Raw genomic sequence first — 24,670 nt, 5'->3', positions numbered from 1 at the left:
TGTGGAGGATAAGTTAGGTAGAAGCTAAGAGACACTAAGGACTGGACTCCACTAATAACATCTTGACAGTCCAGGATAAGAGATTTCGAGAAGGCAGGGGCGCCTGGGTGGCTTAGTCGGTTAAGCTTCCGACTTTCGCTTAGGTCATGATCTCGCGGTTCGTGGGTTCAAGCCCCACGTCAGGCTCTGTGCTGACTGCCAGCTCGGAGCCTGGAGACTGTTTCAGAGTCTGTGACTCCCTCTCTCTGACCCTCCCCTGCTCACACTGTCTCTCTCTCTCTCTCTGTCTCTCTCTCTCTCTCTCTCTCCTAGAAATAAATAAAACATTAAAAAAAAAAGATTTCGAGAAGGCAGATTCAGCGGGGCTTGGTGAGGGAATTGGAAGGTTCTCACCTGATTCTCAGACACCTGGGCCAGGTGTCTTTACCAACAAGAAGAAGCACAGGAGGGAAGGCAGCAATGGGAAGAAGGAGGCTATGAGCCTTGCACACAGCCAGCTGGGTCTGAAGGCCAGAGCATTTCCAGGGCAGCGGCCATGGTTAGGAGGCAGAGGTGGCTTGGAGGTGGCTGAAGGCATGGGAGGGCATGAGACCCATTCCCAGCTGGGCTATGAATGAGAGAGAGAAAGAAAGAGGGCCAAGGACAGAACCCAAGGGGCACCAGCATTCACGGAGCAGCAGAGTAACCTGGCTAATGAGGACGCATAGGTTCTGGTCAGTTACACAGTTTTCCCATCCACCCAGCTCATCCAGACTGTAGCTGGGATTTGGGCCTGACTCTGCCAGATTCCCAAGCCTTCTGGTTCCCATGGCCCCACTTGATTCTCACCTCCGGGCTGTGGCCGGCCCAGGACCCTGCAGGGTTTATGGGATGTCCATGAAGGAGGGGACCCGGTGAGCAAGATCACTGTGATAACTGTGAGAGACAGGAGTGACTTGAATTATAGACATGGTCCCACACAGAGGAGCTGGGGGCCCTTGGGCTTCTCTGGGCCTCAGTTTCTTCCTCCGTGAGTCGGGCTGGTCATAGGAGAATCAGATGCGATCACACGCATAAGCCAAAAGGACCTGAATGGTGTCTAACAGTGAATGCGCACCCTGGTTCCTAGGAGGGGCGTCAAACGTGCCCTCTCGTGTCTGCCGGAGACCCGATTCTCAAGCCAGGTGCCAGTGTCCCGGGAGAGGGTGCACCCCAGGCTGATAACAACAGTGATCTTTTCTGCAAGGACTCTTGAACACACACACACACACACACACACACACACACACACACACACACACAACCTGGAATCTGGCCTTGCCAGGAGGTCGGTCTTGATTAAATGTGTAATTGCAATGCTGGCTGATGTCCTTCTGAACGAAGGAGAAGCTGCTGGCCCAACCCTGCAGGGGAGCCTGGGGGACATGATGCTGAGTCTTTCTTCACAAATAAAGGAGCAAATCCGCCTATTGCAGAGAACGCCCCCGCACACAGGGATCCGAATCCCCCACACACACCCCCCTCGGGTTTTCTCTCCTCCTCTGCATCCAGGCCACAGGAGTCCAGACAGATGCATGGGGCTAGAACCAAAGTGCAAGCAAGTGATCCCTGCAGGGATCTCCCAGAACAAACTAGAAGAAAAATCTGCCTCTTCCTAAGGACAACATGCAGTTTTTCCAGGCCTTTCAAAGCCAGGCAGGTCAATCGAGTTATAATTGGCAATCTAATTAGAACTCCCACAAGCTGTTAAATTCTTCACCTGCCGCCTGGCACCTTACACAGAGGGGACACATCTGCTCCTGCCCCTGGCATGATGAAAGAAAGCCGGCTACAGTCCCATCCTTCTTGCAGAAAGCAGCCCCCTCCAGCCACCCCCTGCCACTGTGCAGACGCCCACACACCCACCAGCAAGTGTGACATGGGACACAGCCCAGTTGACAAGAAAATTGGCTTTAGAGAAATCAGTCTCAAAGGGCTGTGTTGCTGAGTGATTTGGGGAGACTAAATGGGAGAAAAGAAGCTTCCAGCCCCGTTTTCCTGGATGTCGGGGGTGCCCTGGGGGTGGGTCAGTGGCGCCTTCAGCTTCCATGCAGGTCACATTGCTCCACGACAGAAGCAAACGCGTCCCTCTTCTCCCTTTCTGCAGCCTTAACCCTGAAGAAAGTAGAATTTTGGTGCTGACCCCCCTCAGCCATCAGGACAGCAGTGTGCTTTGGCCGATGGGATGGGCGGGTTTTACGGCACCAGCATCACCTGGTCCCTCTGCTGCTGGGCCAGGGGCCTCTTGCAGCTGCTGCTCACTGGTAAACACCAGCGGTGCGTGCCGGAGCCGGCAAGCCAGCTCTGTTCATCTTCTCCCAGTTCTGCCTACAGCGACATCACGGGGAGCTTGAAACCATCCGTGGTGGGAGTATTTATACCCGGGAAATTGGCAAGCACTGCAAATCTGGGCTTTTTCTGTTCTTTCAGAGAGCCAGTTGACCAGCACGCCACTGTACTTACAGATCTGGATGGTTTCGTGGGGGGAAGGGAGGCAAAGGGGGAGTAGAGTGTGACTGGCAGAGAAGAACACAAGTGTCCCAGCCTCGGAACCTTCCAGGGTGGCGGGTACTCGTGGGACAGATAGAGTAGAGCTCACCTTTCCACTCTAGATAGAGACAGAACAGCTACGGGGAGTCTCAGGGGAGAAAGAACGAGACTCAGAATTGCCTGGGTGGGTGGCAGGAAGGAAAGGTGTGGCTTAGAGCCAAAAGACCTATTGGAATTCTAGCTCCACCATTCACTGGCAGTTTGTAGGACTCTGGACATGTTATTTAACCTCTGTCATACAGGGGGCATCTGGGTGGCTCAGTTAATTAAGCAGCCCACTTGGGCTCAGGTCATGATCTAATGGCGGGCAGAGCCTCTGGGCAGGTCCCCGTGGGCTGTGAGCAGCCACCTGTGTGGACCCCAGGGAGCAGCACAGCATTACCTTTCCTAAACCCACACAGCATGGAAGTCACATGTGCAATACTTGCTGGCGCTTTGATTTACTCTCCCGGTTTCCCGTGTCCCTGCACATGAGCGTCTCAGCCCCTCTCAGATCTGTTTGGAGCTCTGAGCACGGGCATTTGGCACGGGCTTGACTCTCGCTGGTGGCTCCGCCCATCGGACAGCAGGTGGCCCCCCGCATGTTAGCTCCACCCTGAAAGCCTCTGTTCTAGAGCCCGGGCACATCTTTGTGCTCTTCTCCTTAGAGCCGATGGGGGACTTTTGAGGAAATGACTCTAATCTTGATGCGGATTTATTCCATATTGATGTGGTCAGTGATAAGAGCTCTGTGGTGCTGGAAAAGAAAGTGACAGGCTGAGTCTCTGTCCCATTTCCACAGCAGCCATGGGGCCTCCTGCGGGCAGCCGCTCCTGCAGGCCCCCAGCCCGACTGCCTCTGTCACTGGTCCCGCCCGGGGATAAAGTCTGGGGGCCCTGAGGAGAAAGTTTCAGCAAAAACCCAGGAGCAAAACTCCTCATTTCTGAGCAAATTGCCTGTTTTCTTTGCTCACTAGAGGGTGGCTTTCCTGCACGCTGGGGCACCAGCAATGCCCCGGGGCACAAGGGGGCAGCGCTCGGGGAGGGCAGAGCACTGGCCAGTGAGCACCCCGCCCTGCCTTCCCGCCTGGGCGCCGTGTGGGAAGCTCACTGGGTATTTGTGGAAAATTTTTCCAAAGCCCATCCATCCCAGGCCTCTCTCCCATCAGAAGGATCTTATCATCTCTGTTTGTTTCTCTTTAAACATGGAAAAAATAGTTGGTGCCAGACCCTGGCAGGGATGGGGAAGGCGCCTGTCGAAATGACCTCGTCCCCCGTGGCAGGTGGTGAATCACCAGCATTTGCATCTTGGCACGTTGTCAAGAGGACCATCTGTCTCCAACAGAGGCGTGGCCCTGCCCGGGTGACCTCAGGCCGGCAGCCCCCCATCAGGGCCAGGTGAAAATGCAGACTCGGGGAGCACCCAGTCCGCACAGAGGTGCAAGTCCGCACAGAGGCTGGGCAAGGTTTCCATGCCCTTCTGATGGACCCTGGCCTGGATAGGAGTGGGGGACTGACCAGCTCACAGCTGGGAGAGGAGATGAGTCGCCATGGTCCCTGCCTCCGTGTGCCTCCTGAGTCTCACAGTCCAGAAGCTGGTAGCCCTTAGCCTCTGCACTGTTGGCTTTTAGAGCTCCCCAGGGCTTCCTGTAAGTCCAGCAGTCTCCCAGTACCGCCAGTGCGCCCCCTTTCTAACCCCGCCCCGCACTGGGCCGAGGTGTCTCCAGCCACTGGCTGCCTTTCAGGTGTCAGAGAGAAAGCCACCTTGCACTGCCCTGTGACCCCTCAGGCCCCGCTCAGCCCAGCCAACACCACGCAGCAGGGAGTGAGGTTCCAGGGCAGCTCTCTGGGCTGGGGTAGCCTCTCCTCCTCCAGGAAGCCCTCCCTGCCCCTTCCTGGCATGCCATGGGCAGTCTTACCCACCCTCCACCCCCACCTGGGACCCGGGACTGCAGAAAGAGGCTGTTCCCTATAGTGTTTTCTCCTCGTTTTTCTAGTTAACACTTAAGGTCTGAAACTGGAGGTATAATAGGTGGTCCAGAAAATACTTGTTGGATGGAAGATTTGACCAGACCCTGGAATTTTACCTTGATCATCTACTCCACCCTCTTTGTTTTCTAGGTTGGGAATGTGAGGCAGACAGAAGGTTCTGCCCAAGTGGGATGGTTGGCGGTGGGCCACAGAGCAGGCCTGGGATGGTGTGGCCTCCGCCAGCAGGACGTCCCCCAGCCCTGTGCTCCTGCCCCAGGGAAGGCCAGGACTTCTCAGTGGGAATAACTGAGGCAGGCTTTTGCTGTGTTTGGGATGATGGTCAGATGCAAATGCAGTGTCACCCCAGTGGGAGGCGTGACACCTGCCCCCTGCCCCATCTGAAGACAGATTGAAGCAGAGGCCCGGTGTGGGTCTGTCAGGGTCACCGGGAAGGAGGCCCAGCCTTGGTCCTGAGGGACGGGGTTGGGGCTTCTAGGACTCCCCCACTGTCTGGCCCAGGGGCTCCCCTCAAGCCCTCAGCTCAGCTCTATGGTGGTCACGTGTGAATTATTCTCCTGAGGTTAGAGAACCTGCAGCTGGGGCTTGTCAGGCACGTCCCCCCCTCCAGAGCTCCAGGCCATGTGTCTCCCTCCATACCCACCCCGTCTCCATCGCCTCATTGGGAGCTAAGCATCTTCCTGGGCCTCCGTTCTCACCTGTGGAAGCCAGGGTCCCTGTGGGCCGCACCTCTCTGGCGGGGCTGTACGGGCCTGGGGCGGAACGCCATCTTCCCAAACACACCTGGGGTGGCGGCAGCCTCCCATGGCGGGGGGGGTGGGGGGGGAGGCTGGGCCTCTGCCTCCTGGGAGCGATTAGCACCAAATTTTCCACTGCGTGAATAAGTCGGGCCGTGGGGAAGCGCTGACTTCCAGGCCGCCCTGGGCTGCTGTGTCCGCCTGACTTGTTGTTGGGGAAGGTAGATAAAAATAAATAAATCAGTCAACGAGGGAGATGTAGAAATAAGTCAACAGGAGTCTCTTGCCCATTACCAATGGAAAAGTACGAGCAAGGGGAGCCACATGGGCACCCACGGAAAATGCTGGCAGGTCCCACAGCACCAGGGCCAAACTGCTGCTTCCTCTCGCCTAAGAATCGGTAGCTAATATTTACATCCACGCTGAGCCTCTTGCGCGAATAGTGTAGCAGCCAGGCGTGCCATTTAAATGGCCGATTGGGGGAGGGGAAGGTGGAGAATCATCTGGAATTTTACCAAGAACTGTCACGGGCTTCAGAGTAAGGCAAATGCCCAGCATCCCGGGCTTCCCTCCCGTCCCCTTCGGACCCCGGCCAGGGTCCCCTGCTCAGCCCCCTGCACAAGGCAGACCTTCTCGCTCCTGTCCTTTGACAGTGCTGGGGACTTGCCTAGCGAGCACACCACGCGGAGCTCCACAGGGCCGTGTGCTGCTGTTTCTGTGTGTGTGTGTGTGTGTGTGGAATTGTGAGTGCCTTGCCTGGGGCTGCAGCGGATGGCGGGGAGGAGAGCTCCCCCCACCAGATACAGGGATTCCCCATTGCCCTTGGCCTGGTCTCCAAGGGCCTGCGGGCAGCCGTATCTGACCCTCAGGCTTTACACACAGATCAAAGTGACTTACCTCCCAGGGCTGGGGTGGGACCAAGGGGGAGCAGCTCCCAGGCCGCCTTTGAGCCCTTTCCAGGGAGGAAACAGCTGCCTTTTTAGCCTTTGTGATGAAGTCAGAGAATTCCTTTTCCTAGTGGGATCTCCACACCATTCCGAAGGGCAGGTAAAGAAAAGGGCTCGGGGTGCTAGATAGCCGGGTCCTGGTTAGGGCGGGGGAGACTGCCGAGGGCACAAGGTTCCCCATCTCTGATTTGGAGTGTGACCCGCGTCCTAAATGATCTCATTTGTCAGCAGACATTACAGGTGGGGGTGGCTGTGAGATGAGCACAGCAGGCCGAGCAGAAGGGAGCTGGGCTTTCCCTGCTCTGCGTAGCAGTCCAGACGTCGAGGGACTGCGGTGCGGGTGACTGTCGGGGCCGCCAGCACAAGGTGCTGGGTGGGGCGGGCATTCGTCACCCCACGTAGATGTGAGCGGCCCCATCAGCCCCTCTCAAGCCAGGTCCTGTGGTGCTAGCCAGGGGCTAGGTCACCTGGTCCAGAGAGCCCACAGTCTAGCCCCACTGGAGTGGCAGCCATGGCGTGGAAGAAGGACCTAGTGTCCAGGCTGACAGAGCTAGACAGGGAAGTCACGTCCCCAGAGCTTTTTCCGCAAAGAGGACTGCTCCCTGGACAGCCCAGTCCAGAGCCAGCTAACCCTGAGAAGTCCCCACAGAATGTATCTCTTGGTCCCCTGGATGCCCAGCACCTTCTGGAGACACAGGCGCCCTGACCTAGAGAAAGAGCCCTGAGCTCCGGAAACCTGGGTTCTGAGACCCGCCTTGGCCTCTACCTGGCTTGGTGACCGAGCCAGGTGCTTGTCCATCGGGCCCCCTTTCCTCACTTCTCTGTCATTGGAGAGGCTCCACCCAAGCTTGGCTGCCCACACACCTGTCCACAAGAGGCTTTTCGAAGTAGCTGTTTGGCCATGGGCCAGTCACCCCCAACTCTGAGCTTCCGCCTTCCCATTTGTTTAAAAAAGGTGGGCGGGGGGACATTGTATTATCTCTTCCGAAATGTCCTTCCTGGTGCTCCTTCCTCCAGGCCTCACTCTGTTCCAGGTGCTGGACCTCCCACGGGGCTCAGGGAGCTCTCTGTCTGGGGCGAGACCCTGAGCAAACCAGCCCCCGGCACATGGGGGCCACAACAGCCACAGGCGCTCGGTGGAGTTCACAGAAAGGAGGAAGGTACTAGAAAGGGCTTTGGTCATAGCAAACCAAGCAGAGCGCAGCCTGGGACCTCACTGCTCTGATCTGGATAGATCAGGGCCCCAGCCTCCTGCCTATGAAATGGAGGCTGGCCCTTCTCTGCCCCCCTGACCACCCTCTCTCTGGGCATCTGTCTACACCAGGAGCAGGTGGTGGGTCTTTGGTGCTCCGAAGCTACTGGCGGGAGGGCTGCCTGCTGTCTGTCCCCTAAAATGTCCCACTGGTCCCCAACAACCATTCTCTAAACGCCACACCACAGCACGTGGATATTTTGGCACAGACGCTAAAGTACCCGTTTCAAAGAAATTAGGCCAGAGGAAATTTGGGGCCAAATTGGGATTTCTGTGTGAAATCCACTTGAGGCTGGACAGGCCCTTTGACTTATGACCGGACTGCCGCCATCCTCGATGCTGACATGTTTACTGCCCGACAGCCTGTCGCTCTGCTATTTGCAGAATCGGCTCCTCCAGAATATTCCAGACCATTCTGGAAGAAAGCAGTTTTGACCGATGCCAGTCAGGTGCTTTAAGAAAAGGAAAAGCTGCACTCACATTGTCTTGAGGCTTAATGGCTCCTTCTTCTGAGCCCACCGTGAGGTCTCCTTTGGGTACCATGCTCTGCCGCAGAATTCAGTGAGGTGGAGGACTGAATTTGCTGTTAGTCTATTGCTGTGGACTGAGAGAGGGAGAGTGTATGTGTGTGTGTGATTCTGGAAGCTTTCTTCAGATCCTGAAGGACTATCAGGCATAAAAGGGAGGGCACTGTTTCCTTTTTTTCTTCTTCTTCTTCTTCTTCTTCTTTTTTTTTTTAATATAGTTTATTGTCAAGTTTCCATATAACACCCAGTGCTCATCCTAGCAAGGAGGGGACTTTTTCCACATGACTCGAGAAGACTTAACAAACATCAGAGAATAGGAATTAGATAAAAAGCCTAATTAGGGCTCCACATTTTTAACTGACAGTTCAGGCTGCCCACTAATGGTGTGGGCTGCCCGGGGTGGTGGTGAACTCCCTGTCACTGGAGGATGTAAGCAAGTGTGGGAGGCTGCCTGTCAGGGGCTGAAGCAGGGGCTCGTGCGTCATGAAGCAGAGGCCTGAGCCCCCTCCTCACCCCGAGGAGCACTGCTTCCTTGGATGGTTGGCCGCTGGCTCAGAAAAACAAGAGGTGTTGGAAAAATTGAGTTTTGCTTCCTTCTGAATTGAGTTCAATGCGAGAAAGGCCTGGTCTCCAGAAGGCACATTTCTTCAAATAAAACACTTGACCTGGAAAAGGGACTGGTGAGAGGAAAGCCTCCCACAGCCGACCCGTCTCCTGCGTGAGCCAAGGTGCCGGCTGCTTCTCAGGCGCGTTTGGTCCTCCCTGGGTGGGGGAAGGGAGGCGCTGGGGTCTTCGCCTCTGTCCTTCTGGAATCTTCAGCACCAATGCACAGCGCACCCTGAGGGAATGCCTCCACGGGGTGTTGCTCGGCTCTGACCACTGCCCCTCCCTCACCCAGGCCTGCCCAGCTGCGGACGTGACAGAATTGTCCTGCACTGTCCACATGTCCGTCCCTGGCCCCGTCATAGAGGGAGCTCCCGTGGGGTCTGGCTTCCACTCACCTTGTCACAAGGAGCCATTCCTCAGGGCAGCCTGTCCAGTCGCGGGCCCTTCCCCGGGAGCCACTCAGCCCACGTCTCCCTCCTCCCCTTCGTCCCTCAGCCTCTTCCTTCCTGCTCTCCAGCCCCAGTCCCCACTACAGGATGTCAGTGGCCCTTAGCTCTGAAGGTTAAGTGGCCTCGTGAATGTATGTCCCTGCTCGAGGGCCAGGCTGGGTGGATGGGAGCCGGAGAACCGTGGGTTGGGGCTGAGGCAGCCTCACACCACCCTGTCTGTGGTTAGATGGGTGCATGGCTGCTGGCAATGGCCGGCCCTGGCCTCTGGGGAAACTGGGGGCAAAACTAGGTAAAATGGTCAAAACGGAAAGACCAGCCCCATACCAGTCCCTACCCAAAACTTCTGACCTGCTGAGCCCCCTCCGAAGGCCCTTCTCCAGGGCACCCCGGACTCATTCTTGATGGCGTAGCAAAGGGGGTTGAGAAGCCGCGTGTGACCCCCGCCACACTCTGGGGCCCCATGGGCAGCCACATAGGCTGTAGGGCAGTGGTGCCTGGCATCAGCCGAGATGCCTAGAATCCGGCCCGTTTGGAGCTCCTGGCCTGAGGCAGGCCCTTCCTAGGCCAGCAGAGCTGGCAAGCCAGCAAGCATTTCTAAGCACTCAAAACGCACAGAAATGAAACATAAAACAGAGCCCAGGAGAGACCAGACCTCACCCAGAGGCGCTGGACTCCAGGTAGAGAAGCTGAGCGCCACTCCCACCCCATCTGAGTGCGTTTTCAGTTCCTTTTCAAGGCATTGTTGGGAAGCAGGGCGGGGCTCAGGCTGCCCCCTCAGCTGCACCCACAAAATGCTGGTGCTCAGTACTGTCAGGGCCTTTGATGCTCACCAGCCCCGAGGCAGGGGTGCAGGCGGCAGCCGCCCACCTGGCCTTCCACCGCCGCTCCCAGAAAACCTTCGAAAGGCCAGCGTCTCCCGTGGCCTTCTCAGGGTGGCCCTGCTTGGCAGACTATTTATAGCCTGATTTAAAAGGAAAATATTTTTGAGGGCACCGCCACTACCCCCTGGCTTCTCTCTGACGGATCGCATCCTCAGGAAGGAAAACACAAGTACCTGACCAGAAACAGGGAATAGTGTGCCAGTTTCCTCAGTGACGCTTACGCTTCAGCCAATGCAGACTCCAGCCCAGCCAACCTACGACTTCTGAGAAGGGATGGGAGCTCACAAGGGGTCCCTGTTCCCTCTTGGGTTATGGGAGCCACTTTGAGGGGCCTGGGGGGCTTCCAGGAAGCTCTCACTGTGCTGTGCACAGAGGCCCTGGGACAGCATAAAGCAGCCTGGTGGGGGGCAGAGTTAGAGCATGAGGCGTGGAGTCACAGACTTGAGGCACGTGCCACATGCCAGGCACCGCACCAGGCCCCCTCCCCCCTCCCCCCGGCACCTTCAGGGATCTAGCCTCGCTCTGCGTCAGCAGGGCCATGGCCTTACGCGGGACTCGCTTCCTGGCTGGCCCTGTTTCCTCATCCGTAAGAGAGTGTCGGACCAGAGACTGCCTGTCGAGTCTGTAGGTGGGTGCTGGCATTTTCTTCCAAAGCAGTGATATGTCACCAAATACCTGTAGGGGAGGCCATGACAACCCACAGGGAACAGAGCACCTTTTCCTGTCGGGATCAGACTGCCACCTCACCGATGTCCCCGGAAGGCACACATGGAGGCCCTGAGCGAAGGGGCTCTGATGCAAATGCGGACATGGGTGACCTGAAGCCAGGCCTTTTGGTGCTCGTTGGTTGAGAGCACTGGCAAGAAGTCAAGCCCGCCCCGTCCTCCTCACCGTCAGACAGTGTCCCACGCCATACACTTGTCCATCTTCCCACCCGTTCACCAAACATTCACCAAGAACCTCCCCTGTATGCAAGGACGAGTCAGATGGCCCTTGCTGTCACAGAGCTCTACCCAGAGGCACACGGGATGGCGGTGGAGGGTCCTGCAACCCTGAGCATCTCGGAAGGGCCTCCCCTCCCCTCGGTCATTAAGGGTAACAATAATGATTACGGTCATATTGATGATGGTGACCATTCACCAAAGGTTAACTGAGCCCTCTACTAACTTGGTCTCTTGCAGCTTCATGACTGCTGTGCGTTGGTATTTGTCCCCATTATACAGATCAAGACCCGGAGGAAGTTGTCCACGTCACTGGTGGAGCTGGCTCACAGCCAGTCCCAGTGAGCCTCAGACCATGCTCTTAACCTATGCCTCTCACTCTCTAAGAGGGGGGCCGGGCCTTTCCCCTACGCAGCGCGGGTCCCCTGGTGGGGGCCAGAGCACAAAGCTCTTTATAACCCTTCGCCTGTGTACTGGTCCCCCAGCGAGCCACCTCTGGTCAGCACAGGCACCTCTCAGGCTGCAGCCAAGCAGCTCTGTCATCGTCCCAGAGGGGGGTGGGCTTTCCTCTCCCTGCCATCACAATCCTAGTGTCCTCATAATGGAAGTCCCACCGAGGGGGAGGCTTACGTATCTTTGCCCAAAAGCCTTGGAGGTGCTGGTTTGGCTTGAATGGCCCAGGAGGGGCTGCAGAGCTGGTCCTCCGCCCAAGTCCACTTCCTCAGGGACAGCCCTTGCCTTCAGGCCCCTGGCTCGTGGGCGCCAGCGAAGTCCTTCATCTCTCCAACGCGTGCCGTGGTGGGTAGGAGCACAGGCTGTGGGCCAGACAGACCTGGGCGTGGCCAGCAGGGGCTGTAAACATGATCCTTGTTTCCTAGCCCTTTGGGGGCTCTTCATTTACTTGTTCTGCACTGAATACAGCCCGCCTGCTCAGCGTCAAGCCTGACAGTGCAGAGATGACCACAGCTTGCCCAGTCCCTGCCCTCCAGCCTTTCAGAGCGAGGCCTAGTCAGGGAGCTGGGAGGGAGATAAGCCACCTTGACTGACTTAGCACCTGTCGCACAGGACAGTTAGGAAAGCATTTGGCAATCAGTAACACACACAGCACACTGGTTATCATACTTTGCACATTAAAGATCAATAGAACCTAGTGGATCTGTGCATTTGTCTTTCCGGGTTTACCTGTATTTTTGGAGGAAACTCCTGACAATGCTGCCCTAAGCTTGCGCTCTCACCCCCACTCCACCCCCACCCCCTGCAATGGTGGAGTGTCTGACCCAGGATGGGACAGAAAATTCTTAAAATACTCCAGTCCCACCCCTGACACGACTTCCTCCCACACCCAGGCCTTGGTGAGTCCAGCAGCCCGTGCAAGACCCAGGCTGGCTCGAACGCACCGAGAGCACCTGCTGGCCTCTGCTCCAGAAGTCAAGGGCAGTAGCCTGGGGTGGAGTCAGCAGCAGCAGCCTGGTGCAGCATGGAAAGCACAAGGGAGCCATTCATCCCCACCCTGCTTCCGAACGTTTGATTTCCAAAGCATCCTGCCCGGGAAAGAGCATTGGGCACGCGGAGACTGCATCTTGAGCCCCGAGGTCCTGCACGATTGCTATTTGGTGGTGGCTCGGCATTGGGAAGGATGCTTTCTTACAGGGACGTTCTCCGTCTGTGCCTTTCCCCCTATAGGGACAAGCAGTGGTCCGCGACGTGCCCCTGAGCCCAGCAAAGGGCTGTCTTGGCACTTGCACAGAGCACCGTGGGGATGTCTGAAATCTCCCAAAGTGGTGTTTGTGTTGCAGCCTTGATCGTGGTCACCTGATCCAGGGCTCCGTGTGCTCCCCAGAGCGAGGGCTGTAGCAGGAAGCCTTGGGCACTAGAGCCCACGCCAGCTTTAGTCCTTGGGCATCAATCATCACACACACACGCGCGCGCACACACACACACACACATACACGCACACACACGACATGAGTGAGGAAGATGCTAACCATCCTCAAATTAGCCAAGTCCGTTTGGTCTCATTTGAGATAACAGATTTAATTTAATCCCTCACTTCCAACTTGGTGCCGCACCAAGAGCTTATTTGCACAGGACACGTGATTATAATAATCACGAGCTTGGGAGGCCATCTTCGTTTGTGTCGAAAGAAAGGGACAAGTAAGTTACCGCTCAGCGATTCCCCTCTTCTTGGAAGGCCGGCCCGGCTGGCTCCTCACCCGCAGTGGCTCGGGATCGCCAGGGCTGGGAAAGGTGGAAGCCTGTTGGCACAACCTCCCAGAGAAGAGAAGAGGAGCTGGTGTTAAGCGCAGGCGCAGACCGTGCGAGTTCCCACCTCGGCTCTGCCACTCGGACCTGCACCAGTGTCTTAGGTCGTAGGCAGCTGTTGCTCAGTCTGGTTAGGATTTTCACTGGGCCCTGAGCTCTGCAATCAGGCTTGCCCTCCTGTGTGTCCCTGGGACATGGCTGGTATCTGGACAGTCACGCAGTGGGGCTTTGGATTTTGACGTGGGAGAGAAGGCGGGTTGTTGCAGTGATGACCTATGTCAGTCATGGAGATCTCTGTCTCCTGCCAGCCTGAGGGCTGGGAGCCTGACCCGTACCTCTGGGTAGTGCTGCCTAAGGGGGAAGCGTGGCCCCGGGCTCTTGAGGGAACGGCAGTCTGCAGGGCTTTGAGCAGATCAACTAGAACTCCAGCAGCAGGGGCCAGACCAGGAATGACTCCGGTTGCAGAGGGGGAAGGGGGCTGGGGGAGGCATCATGCAGAAATGCATGGGCTTTCAGACAAGAGGCCTGTCCTAGGAGAAAGTTGGATCCAGCCGTGGTGAGAACAGTTAAACGCCAGCCTCACGAGTCAGGCCTCTGACGGTTGGAGAAGAGAGGAGGCAAGGCCGAAAGAATCGAAAAGGGTGTCAGTGTTCTAGTGCATAAGAGCAGGGCGAAGCCAAAGAAGGCCCTCTCGCAGCACACCGGGGCTTGGGTGGCGGGTCCGGCCTGACAGCCAGGCGCATCCAGGTCCCAGCCCGCCCCCGGCCAACCTGCCGGCGACGCTGGCACCAAGCAATGGCTCAGACCCCAGCTGGAGCTTGTCGTGGTTGATCCCATTATGTGACTGCTTTCTGAGCTGCTCTTGGCTTGCTGGGGCCCTGGGCAGAGGCTGCTTTTTCATTCCCTTGCCAAGCCCGAGCTGCAGCCCCTGGCAAGCCTCTGATGTCTCCCTGAGCAGCTTCAGCTTTAAGAATTAATTCCACTAAACAGATTGCTCAGGAAGCTTCAAGGTCATCTGGAAAGGGTAGCCTGGTCCTACATTAGGAGTATTAAGTCTAGCTATACGGGCTGGAAACTTCCAAGCCCACAAGAACTGTAGAACGCTGGATGACACGAAGACTCTTAGCTGCCAGTACTGCGGGTGATAGGTCACATCGGCCCATTGGCTGGTTCTTTGCAAGCATTTGGGAGTGGGGAGACCTGTCCCCTGCTATAGACCCTGGAGGATCTGCCATGGGGTTGGTAGGTGACATCCAGATACAGCAGCCTGCCACCTTCTAAACAAAGTTCCCGGTTAAAAAGACTGGTGTCCTTGTCTCCATCCTAGCCGGGTAGGGGCAGGTCACTGCTGCTGAGTGCAGTGGCCTCTGGGTCTTGCTGGGCTAAGGCCCTGGTCCTCCTGGGTCGCCACATCTCATCGGCCCCCAGTCCCTTGGCACCCGCATCCATGCCAAACCTCAAGATCACAGCTAGCCTCCGGGCCACCAAAGGGAGGCAAGGAGCCATCCCAGTCCTTGGGTGAACATACAGGATGCTCCCAAGCAGCGATCCGAGCTGGAGGGAAGGTGGGCTGGAGAGGAACCACCTCCTGGTCGTAACCACGGGGAGAAGTGACAAAGCCAGTGATCGATGGTTGGAGAAATGAAAAGGAAGACCCAGTGCAGCAGATGCCCATTTGCCTTTGCTCACATGTAACTAGGTCAGCGCCCAAGGGGGCTCCAGGCTCGTCTCTTAAAGCGACAGAGGCAGCAGTGAGCAGGGGAGTCGGCAGAAAAGGGGGGTGGGGGGGGCTTTAACCTCCAGTCCAGGCAGACCTGGGCTGGCCTGCAGCTCCTTATTCCTTGGCGCTGTGACCTTGGGCAAGATCCTTGGCCTTCCTGAACCTTGTCTCTGTATCTGTAAAGCACTGGTAATGTAAGGTGAGCCAAGTACAGGTGCCTAGCATCGCGCCTGACGCAGAGAAAACATTCCACGTAGAGGAAGAAAGCAGCGTGGGGCTGGCTCTATGCCAGCAGGGCCTGGTGGGACCCAAACGGTATGCTCGGCCTGCAGCCAGGTAACCAGGGACGCCTCTTTCTGTCTTACCAGGTGGTTTGTCCCTCATCACCCATCTGCCCGGCACACGCAGTGCGTGTCTCCCTGCCCGGAAGGGCCCCTCAGAGAAAGGTTGTGTGTATTCAGTAACTGGATGCACTGAGAGTCACACCCTGAAGGAGTATGATGGGGTGACCTGTGTAATCTTCATGCCACCGCTTGTCTCCACCCTGACCCCCTCCCTCCTCTCACGGTTCTGTTGGTTAATTCAGAATGTTCTAGAGTGAGCTCGAGCTGATAACCACCCCCGGAAGGAAGGCAGGAGCTCATTGGCCCTCACATCCAGTTGCCTGCTAGCCGGGGAAGGCCTCCCATCCTTTCCGCCTGGACCTCCTAGATGCGGAAGCGTGGGTATCAAGCTGTCCTGGTCTCTCTGAATGAGGGCCAGAGGGAGGATGGCACCCCCAAGGAGGTGAAGGTGCCAACTTGCAGCCCTGCCCCAGACTCCACATCTGAAGAGACTTCAGGCAGGCCCCGAGAGTGAGGACACGGGTTCTAGCCAGCTCTGTAGCAGCTGGCTATGCAGCTGGGGCAGGAGACGTGGCCCGTAGGAGCCATAGTTTACTCCCCCGCCAAATGGGAGGAATACCCAGTGCATGGGGAGATGTCCTCCTCTGCTGCAGGACCTTCGTCCACAGCGGTTGAGGCTGGCCTTGCAGCCAGGTGCTGACATGTCCTGGCCGTGTATGGGCGAGACCGCTTTGGGGTCCCAGGTGGATTAAGTGGACTAGTGAACACGAGCATCTAGAATGGTGCCCGGTGTGTCATAAACACTGAAGGCCCTTGCTGCTGTCATCACTGTTAATCATCCCGCCGGGAGGCCGGGTTCATGCTGAACAGCTGCCCCTGCGCTCGACACCCGGTTCCCTTCCCCGCTCCTGGGTGGATGGAGAATGGAGCTCTGGGGGGAGAACTGGGAAAAGCTGACCCTGACCAGCCTCAGCAAGGCGGCTGAAACCCAGCAGTTTGCGCTGGGGGACGGGAAGGCCTGTAGTCTGAGGAGAGAAAAATTTCAGAAGCCACAGTGAAATCCTAATTGCAAGGGCTGACTTTGGCCACCTCTCTAGCCAGCCACCTGCCTGGCCCGGGCCACCCTCATGGAGCCTCAGCTCTGACTGAGCCCACTGAGGATCTGGACTCCAGCATGGACGTGGTTAAGGCACATGTAGATGTTAATAAGAAAGGGAATGTATAATGTTTCCTTTCAGTTTTCCTCCCAGAGAATCCAGCTAACATTGAGGTCTGGTGTACCCCAGCCAGGGGCGGACAGCCTTTGTCTGCCGGAGGCCTCCTCCTCCCCACAGCCGGAGCTGGGGGCATGGAGAGCACCCCTCCACAGTATCTCATGCCACCCTGGGCCGTGGGTCTCCTTGGCTGTCGCCCCACTGACCTTGACGTCGGCCATGGGCGTCCTCACAGCTCCTGCGCTGGGTACTCTTAAGTGCAGGCGATTCTCGGAAGCAAGGCTGCTTTCCAGGCCCTCAGATGCCGTGTCGAGGGCCACACAGACTGGGGGAGGGGCCAGCCCAAACAGCCCACCGGACCTGGACACCGTCTACTGGGGGCGCCACTTCCTCACAGAGCCTATCTCGGAGGCCAGAGCTCTTCAGAGTGGGCCCCACCTGGTCCCCTGGTGGTCATGTCACCCATGGCCTATGACTCAGGCCGCAGCCAGCCCTCTGGAAGGTGTGTTTATGCCCCCTGGCCGGCAGGTTCTGCTCCCGAGAGCCTCCCTGCTGGCCCTCGCCCCTTGGTGACACACACGAGAACACTGCGGGTGCCTCATCAGTTACACGCATGAGCCACAAAAAGGAAGTGCAAGGCTTTACTGGGAAATTTAGGATGAGGTATGCAGGACCAGCGGGCCATGCCTCGTTCTTGGGTGGGAAGACTCAACACCGTAGATGTCGGGCTTCTCTCCATGCACACCTAGAAATGTAAATCAAGTATGATTCAGCTCCCAAAGAGAATGAACAAAATGATTCTTAAGTTCATCTGGTGTAGTACAGGGCACAATGGTGCAAATACTCAAAAGCAAAGGGAAGAAAGAGAGGCTCTCGTCCCCACCCTGCCGTTAAAACATGATGTGGAGTGACCACAGTCTTAACAGCACAGTACTGATGCAGGGTGGGGGAGGGCTCACTGGAAAGTTGTAGAAGGCCCCTGTGTTTCATGTAATAATTCACTTCATGATGGGCAGCGCCTCACAGGAGTGCAGGGGAGGGAGGGGTAGCTAGTTTGTGTCCAGCAGAGAAGAAATCCAGGTAGATTCCTATCCACCAAGATAAAGCAGACAACTACTTAACAAAGTGGAATTGAACATGCGTCAGTCCTTTGAAAGTATAACTCTTAGAGCTTTGAAGTGAAAAAAAAAACCACTAAACTTCAACAAATCCAATTTAAAAACTAAAAACTTTTGTTCAAAGAAAAAAATCTCAAAAGGTAAAGAACAATCTAGACAATCATGCTAGCAGATAAATAGCAGTCTTCTAAAAGGCTTGTAAACAAAAGCACGGAAAATCTTTAACCTCAATTGTTGGATTTTTTTAATTTTTATTTTTTTGAGAGCGGGAGGTGGGGAGGGGCAGAGGGAGAGAAGGAATCTTAAACAGGCTTCACACTCAGTGCAGAGCCCAACATGGGGCTTGACCATGACCTTGGGATCATGACCAGAGCCAAAATCAAGAGTCAGATGTTCAACCAATTGAGCCGCCAGGCGCCCCAACCTCAACTGTTATGAAAGAAATGCAGGTTTCACTAAGGAGGGACGTTCTGCACTTACAAAATTAGCAAACATGAAGAGTAATGATAGTGGGGGACAGGGGACCAAGCACTAGAATTCTGCTGGTGACTCAGAAAATGACACAGCCTGGGGCGCATGGGTGGCTCAGTCAGTTAGGCGTCTGACTTCAGCTCAGGTCATGATCTCATGGTTTGTAGTTTGAGCCCTGCATCGGGCTGTGTTGACAGCTCGGAGCCTGGAGCCTGGTTCGGATTCTGTGTGTGTGTGTGTGTGTGTGTGTGTGTGTGTGTGTGTGTGCGTCCATCACCCAGTTGTGCTCTCTCTCTCCCTCAAAAAGAAACATTAAAAATTTTTTTAATTAGGGGCACCTGGGTGGCTCAGTCGGTTAAGCATCTGACTTCAGCTCAGGTCATGATCTCGCAGTTCATGGGTTCGAGCCCCGTGTAGGGCTCTGACAGCCAGCTCAGAGCCTGGAGCCTGTTTCAGATTCTGTGTGTGTCTCTCTCTCTGACCCTCCCCTGCTCATGCTGTCTCTCTCTCTCTCTCTCTCTCTCTCTCTTCCTCTCTCTCTCTCTCTTCCTCTCTCTCTCTCTCTCTCAGAAATAAATAAAAAACATTAAAAACATTTTTAAAAAATTTTTTTAATTATTAAAAAAAAACTGACACAGCCCTTTAGGGATGTAATTTACAGAGTATTTGGAGAACTTAAAAAGAGTCACATCCTCTGACCAAGTCAAGGTCATTTTGCGGAAATTTGCTGTAAAGGAAGAGTCTCTGAGCTGTCATCAAGCTGGTTGTACTGAGCCCCATCCAGGGCTGCTGTGAGGAGCCCACAGAGGCCTCTGCCCCCAGCCCATTGTCCCCTCCCCCCCAGAATATGTGGGTATTCTCAGTAAGATTCCATTTACCCACAGGTTAGCAGGGCTGTGGAAGAGATCTGAGAACTGAGGTTCCGTAAGAGCGCAGAGGCACTGACTGGAAAGACCATCGCAGCATGGTTTACAATAGCAACGAGAGGGGCACCTGGTGGCTCAGTCTGTTGAGCGTCTGACTCTTGGTTTCTGCTCAGGTCTTACTTCCGGAGTGGAGGGATCGAGACCTGTGTTGGGCTCCATGCTTGGCATGGAGCCTGCTTAAGCCTGCTTTAGATTCTCTCTCACACCCTCTCTGTCCTTCTAAAAAAATAAAGTTAAAAAAAAAAAAAAAAAACAGCAGAGAAAGTGGGCACCAAGCATCAGTGTGTGCCCCATGAGGGAGAGATTGAGTAAAGAGAATAAATGTATCATCGGATGAAAGAATACAAAAACATTGGTCATAGAGATGTGTAACGAAGAAACATGGTTATGGTAAATACTTAGGGACCAACACCTACATCCTAATTAAAACTGTGTAAAATGACACAGTTTTCCCCTGTGGGGATCAGGGGACAATGAAGGCAGGGGCTTGTTTATGGTAGAGAGACTACGAGCGATAAAAAAAAAAAAAAAAAAAAAAGTCTGTTCTAGCCTCCACCATAGTAATGCCACAAATGACGTTTCTCTAGGTTAGAAAAACCATTACGCATCAGCCGGTCCACCCAGGATGGCCCAGTGGGCCAGTCCAGACCGGCCTTTCAGATTGGTTCGCTCCCCGGGGTTAAATAGTAAGATGAACCCGTGTGAAACTACCATTTTTTCTCTTTCAACAAAACAGCTGAACATGGGCAACTTCATATAGTTCAAGCAACTCTGTTGAACATTGCCCCTGAGTGCGGGAGGAGGTCCAAACTTAACCATGTGCCCAGCCCAGCGGGGATTCATCCAGCCTCCCAGACACTTGCAGGAACTCCAGGAGAGGTAAGAGCCTCGAGCCGCGGAGACTCTCTGACTGTCTGTCTGTCTGTCTGTCTGTCTGATGCCTGCAGGCCCTGATCCTTCATCAGCTGGGCCGCTACAGTCTGGCAGAGAAGATCCTCCGCGACGCAGTGCAGGTGAACTCGACGGCCCACGAGGTCTGGAACGGGCTGGGCGAGGTCCTTCAGGCTCAGGGCAACGACGCGGCGGCCACCGAGTGCTTCCTGACGGCCCTGGAGCTGGAGGCCAGCAGCCCCGCCGTGCCCTTCACCATCATCCCCCGGGTGCTCTGAGCAGGCACCTGCCAGCCTCACTGCCCCTCAGGCCCGGGAGCCCCGAGGCCATGGCCGGACGTGCGATTGACCACAGCGAACTAACCAAACACCACGCCCCGATCATCGCTCTCTCCACCTGCATTTCTGTTGTTGTTTTGGCCAGCCCAGTGATAGTTCCCGAACCCACCGACATTGTTCAAAATGAATTATGTGCCATATTCTGTTAGCTGACATCCGAGTTTTAAGTAAAACGATAATGGAATTAATGAGCAAATGTAGAAGAATATATTCAAAGTTGAAGTTCAGTGGCAGAGCAGATTATTTTTATCAGAGCTGTAAAGAAAACCCTCCTCCCCATCACCACGCCTCCCCCAACCTCGGCCGGGAAACCAAACGTGAATTTTCTGGTTCCCACCTCAGTCCTAGTCGAAGCCAGGACACCAGCTGACAGTTTCTCGATTTCGTTGTCAATAACTGTACCATGTGATGAATTCCTCTCCTCACTTAGAACAAAGCCTGAGTCCGAGAATATTTATATTTCACCGATATATGCCTGTTACAAGAGAAGGGAATAGGAGCTATTTAAGTTTAACTTTTTTATGTGAATTCAGAGTTTATTTATCGATGGAAATATGTACAAAGAAGCTTCAAATGGAATATTTACCGACATTCCTTATACATGACAGACACTTGGCTAAATGGGAAGATGATGTTAATAATAAAATGATTTTTAAATGGACCCGTGGTCTGTGGCGTTGGTGAAAGCCCACGGAGCTGAGGGGCGCAGGCTCGGTTTGTGGGGGCGGGAGGCCGTGTGCACCCGGGGCCTGCCCTGACTGTCCTGTGGGAATTCGCTTTCCCACCGCTCCCCAGCCGTCCGGGATCAGAGCGTCGGACTCAGGCCTGGCAGTGGGCGTCTGCATTCACGGGTGCGCTAGATCAGGACTAAAGTGACCCGATTAAGGCATGGAGTGCCACCATGGGGGGGGGGGTGGTTAGAGGGGTGTTGGGGACAAATGTGAAGCCAGAGACGGACTCCAACAGGATGGATAACAGCAAGAGCCAGAGACAACCTTGCCGATCCCCCGGAGCTGCTCAGCCGAGCAGATGCTGGGCACCCCCACCCAAGGAAAGGGGGGTAGGCAGAGGCTGAGTTCCAATCTCGAGGCCCCCTACCCAAGCTGAGCGCAACCTTCCCGGCTCCCTGGGCAGGCAGGTGAGGGGACAGCTGAGATCCGGGGAGGGACCACAGGTAAGGAGCCTGCTATTAGTAGAGCAGGTGGGCGCCCCAGTCTCGGCAGACATTGCCACGCAGCACCTGGGGCTGCGGAAGCACAAAAGTCATGGCGTTTTCAGCTCTAGATACAGGCAGGAAAGGGCAGGTGTCTGGTGGGGTAGCAGCTCACCCCGGCTGGAGGGTCAGGGCCCAGGCCTGGCATCCTGTGCCAGAGTGCAGGGAGAAGCCTGCCCAGATCAGGCCCAGGAAGGCAGGAGGCCGGGACTACCCGAAAATAACGGTCCAGGCACCACACCAGCCATTATCCCCCAAGCCAGCGCTGTGTCAGGCCCTTGCCTCGGAAAATCCCTAAGACGTCAGTCTGTGCAAGGGCACCAGTGATGGCTCTTGTCTGCCCGTCCCCCATCTAACCCCTCCCCGGGGTCCCATCTCCCATGGGAGAACCCCCTCCCCCACTCTCCATGCACGTGGCTCAAAGACAAGCACGTGGGCCCAGCCCTGCCAGCCAGCCTCCGGTTTCAGTGGTTCGGGTTTGGGCGTGTGGTCCAAGCTTGGCCATTGGGAGGCCCACTTAGGACTTGTGTTACGGAAATATTAGGGGGGAAAAAAAAACCCTCTTTCTGTTGGGTTTGACGTCCTGACGGATGCCAGCCTGGGGCTGCTGCTGGCCACGGGCACCGTGTGGGGCGGCCTGCCTGAGAGCGATGCCAACTCAGGAGGAGAGAGTGAGGAGACAGAGACCGGATCCCAGGGCCCTCGCTGGAGCACTAGAGCCCCGGCCTGTCCCGTCACGGTAGCCTATGCATCTCCCTGTTGTGCCCGAGCAAGGAGAGCGCAAGGGTCACTGCCCACCCCCATTTGAGAGCTTTTTCCAAACCCCTTGTCTTCTTCCTTAATCCCACCTGCTCCCCACCCTGCATTTTACGTGTCAGTGTGTCCTGTCATTTCTACTCGGATCCCATGTTCGGGGTCCCCTCCTGCCCCATCAGCCAGCCCCAGCACCTCTAACTGGACCATGGCAGTGTCCTCTCCGCTACTGCAATCCATTCTCTGGCTGCCCCGAGGGTCTTTTATAGGGTGAGGATTAGATCAGGCCTCTGCCCACCTAAACCCGCCACGTGGCTTCCCCACTCTGACCTGGAGCCAAGCCCCGAGCCCCCGGCGCCTGCGGCCTGGCCTCGCGGGCCCCTCCTGCTCCCCATTAGTCTCTCACCGCTCTGGGCCTGGCCCTCTAGCCGGCAGGGCTTTCCCAACCAATGGCGTCCACGCATTCATTCATTCATTCATTCATCCATTAACAGACCAGGGAGTAGAAGCTGAGTGGGTAAGACGCCAGCCTGGGGTCAGGTGAACACAACCTGGCAAAACCTGGATTGAGACCCAGGCCTGAGAGATAAACCTTGGAAAGGTGCCTACGGCTGCCCAGCGGAGGCAGTTTGGAACAGTGGATGTGGGAGACGCCATGCTCAATGTATTCACCTTCCCTGATCTTAGTCTCCCCATCTGTAAAATTCATTCATTCATCTCTCCATCCGACAAATATCTGTAGAGTGTTAACCACACCAGCACACTTAGTATAGGCACTGAGGGTAGGCAGTACATATAAATGGGGCTACATTTTCATGGAAGAAAACAGAGAAATAGATAATATGATGTATGTGCCAAGTACTCATAGTGATACAGGTATGCAGGGTGCAAGGGGGCATCAGAGTTACAATTTCTAGAAGGGGGTTAGAAAAGCATCTGATGAGGTAGCATGTGGCCAGAACAAGGCAGGTGGATCTGTGGGGGGGGGGGGGGGGGGGGGGGGGGGGGGGGGGGGGGGGGGGTCATCCCAGGAAGCAGGTGCAAAGGCTCATAGGCAGACGGTGGGGGGGGAGGGGAGGGGGGGCAGGGCAGTAAGGAGGAGAGGAAAGAGATGAGTCAGAGGGGTTTAACAGGGGCCAGATCACACAGGGCTTTGTGGCCCACATCAAGGGTGCACATTAGCTTCCTGTGGCTGCTGTAAAAAAATTACCACAAACTTAGCAGCTTAAAACAACATGCATTTATTCCCCTACTGTTTGGGAGGTCTGAGCTGGCAAGGCTGTGTTCTCTCTGAAGGTTCTAGAAGAGAATCCGTTTCTAGAGGCTGCCGCATTCTTGGGCTCACGGCCCCAGGTCGCACCACATTTGCTGCCATTGTGACATCACCTCCTGCCCTCTGTCCTTGCCTGCCTCTCAGAAGGGGGGACCTTGGGCCCACCTGGATAATCCAGGTCCTCAACCGAATCACATCTGTGAAGTCCCTTTTGCTACATAAAGTGACAGATTCACAGGTTACGGATTAGGACGCAGACCTCTCTGGGGGAGAAGAGTGTCCCTCGGCCCCCCACAGCAGTGACTGGGGGACTGTCAGGAAGGTGCTGCGGTCCCTCTGGGTGAACACGAAGGTGGCGGCCACGTGGTCACGTGTGGTTGGACTGAATATCCTGAAGGCGGAGCCAAAAGGATGTGCACACGCGCGTAGAACCAGGGCTGTGAGGGAAAGAGAGAAGTGAGGGACGATGGCAAAGTTTCGGTCCCGAGCCACATGATGGAGGGAGCTGGCGGCCCCGAGATGCAGGGACCGTGGGGACAGCAGGTGGGCCGGGGGGGAGGAAGGCGGGCGTTGGTTGCAGGCAGGTTGAGTGTGAGACGCCTGTGAAGGCGCTGAGTGGGGAGCAGCCGGCTAGACGGGGCTGGCACACTGGCGAGACTCCAAGACGAGGGTGTAAATGCGTGGGCATCGGTGAACAGGGCTGTGCTGGGGCCGCCTCAGGAGTGAGTGGAGGCAGAAAGAGGAAAACTCAGGGCTGAGCACCAGGGCGTGGCAAGGTTAACAGTTTGGGAAGATGGAGAGAATGAGGAGAAACAGTCGTAACGGAGGAGAAGCAGGGGGGTGAGTCTCAGCAGCCAAGGAGGAAAGGGAGCCGGCTGTGTCCCATGCCCAGCAGTCCAGTAGGGAGGCCTCAGAACGGACCCCTGAGTTTGCCCCCCATGCAGGTTGGTGATGGATGACCCTGACAAGAGCCGTGCTATGGACTGAGTCGTGCCCCCCCACTTACAGTGGAGGCCCTGCCCCCCCACACACGTGCCTGTATTTGGATGTAGAATCTGAGGAAGTAGTTAAGGCTAAATCAGGTCATCAATGTGAGGCCCTGACCCAATAGGATTAGTGTCCGTGTAGGAGGAGATGGCAGAGAGCTCACGCTCTCTCCCTTCACCATGTGGGCACATGCAGCTAGAAGGTGGCCGTGGACAAGCCATCCAGAGGGTTCTCACAGCAGCCCAGATGGGCTGGAACCTTGGTCTTGGGCTTCCAGCCTCCGGA

The 24,670-nt window shown here is 55.9% G+C and overlaps 1 protein-coding gene across 4 annotated transcripts in view; it reads left to right on the top strand.

The window, feature by feature from the left end:
- The window catches only part of TTC7B (tetratricopeptide repeat domain 7B), a 257,345-nt gene extending 236,525 nt beyond the window's left edge, over positions 1-20,820 (top strand). For 3 of the 4 annotated variants that reach the window (XM_039232491.1, XM_039232489.1, XM_039232493.1), the window contains one exon: positions 19,878-20,820. In XM_039232491.1, coding sequence (XP_039088422.1) covers positions 19,878-20,099 — 222 coding nt within the window. In that variant the 3' untranslated portion in view covers positions 20,100-20,820. The other variant, XM_039232492.1, reaches the window with a different exon arrangement.
- Positions 20,821-24,670: the final 3,850 nt, after the last annotated feature.

The sequence above is a fragment of the Hyaena hyaena genome, unplaced genomic scaffold (assembly GCF_003009895.1).
Source record: "Hyaena hyaena isolate Hyena2069 unplaced genomic scaffold, ASM300989v1 scaffold_67, whole genome shotgun sequence".
In the NCBI taxonomy this organism is placed as follows: domain Eukaryota; kingdom Metazoa; phylum Chordata; class Mammalia; order Carnivora; family Hyaenidae; genus Hyaena; species Hyaena hyaena.
This window is presented reverse-complemented; position numbering and strand designations above follow the sequence as displayed.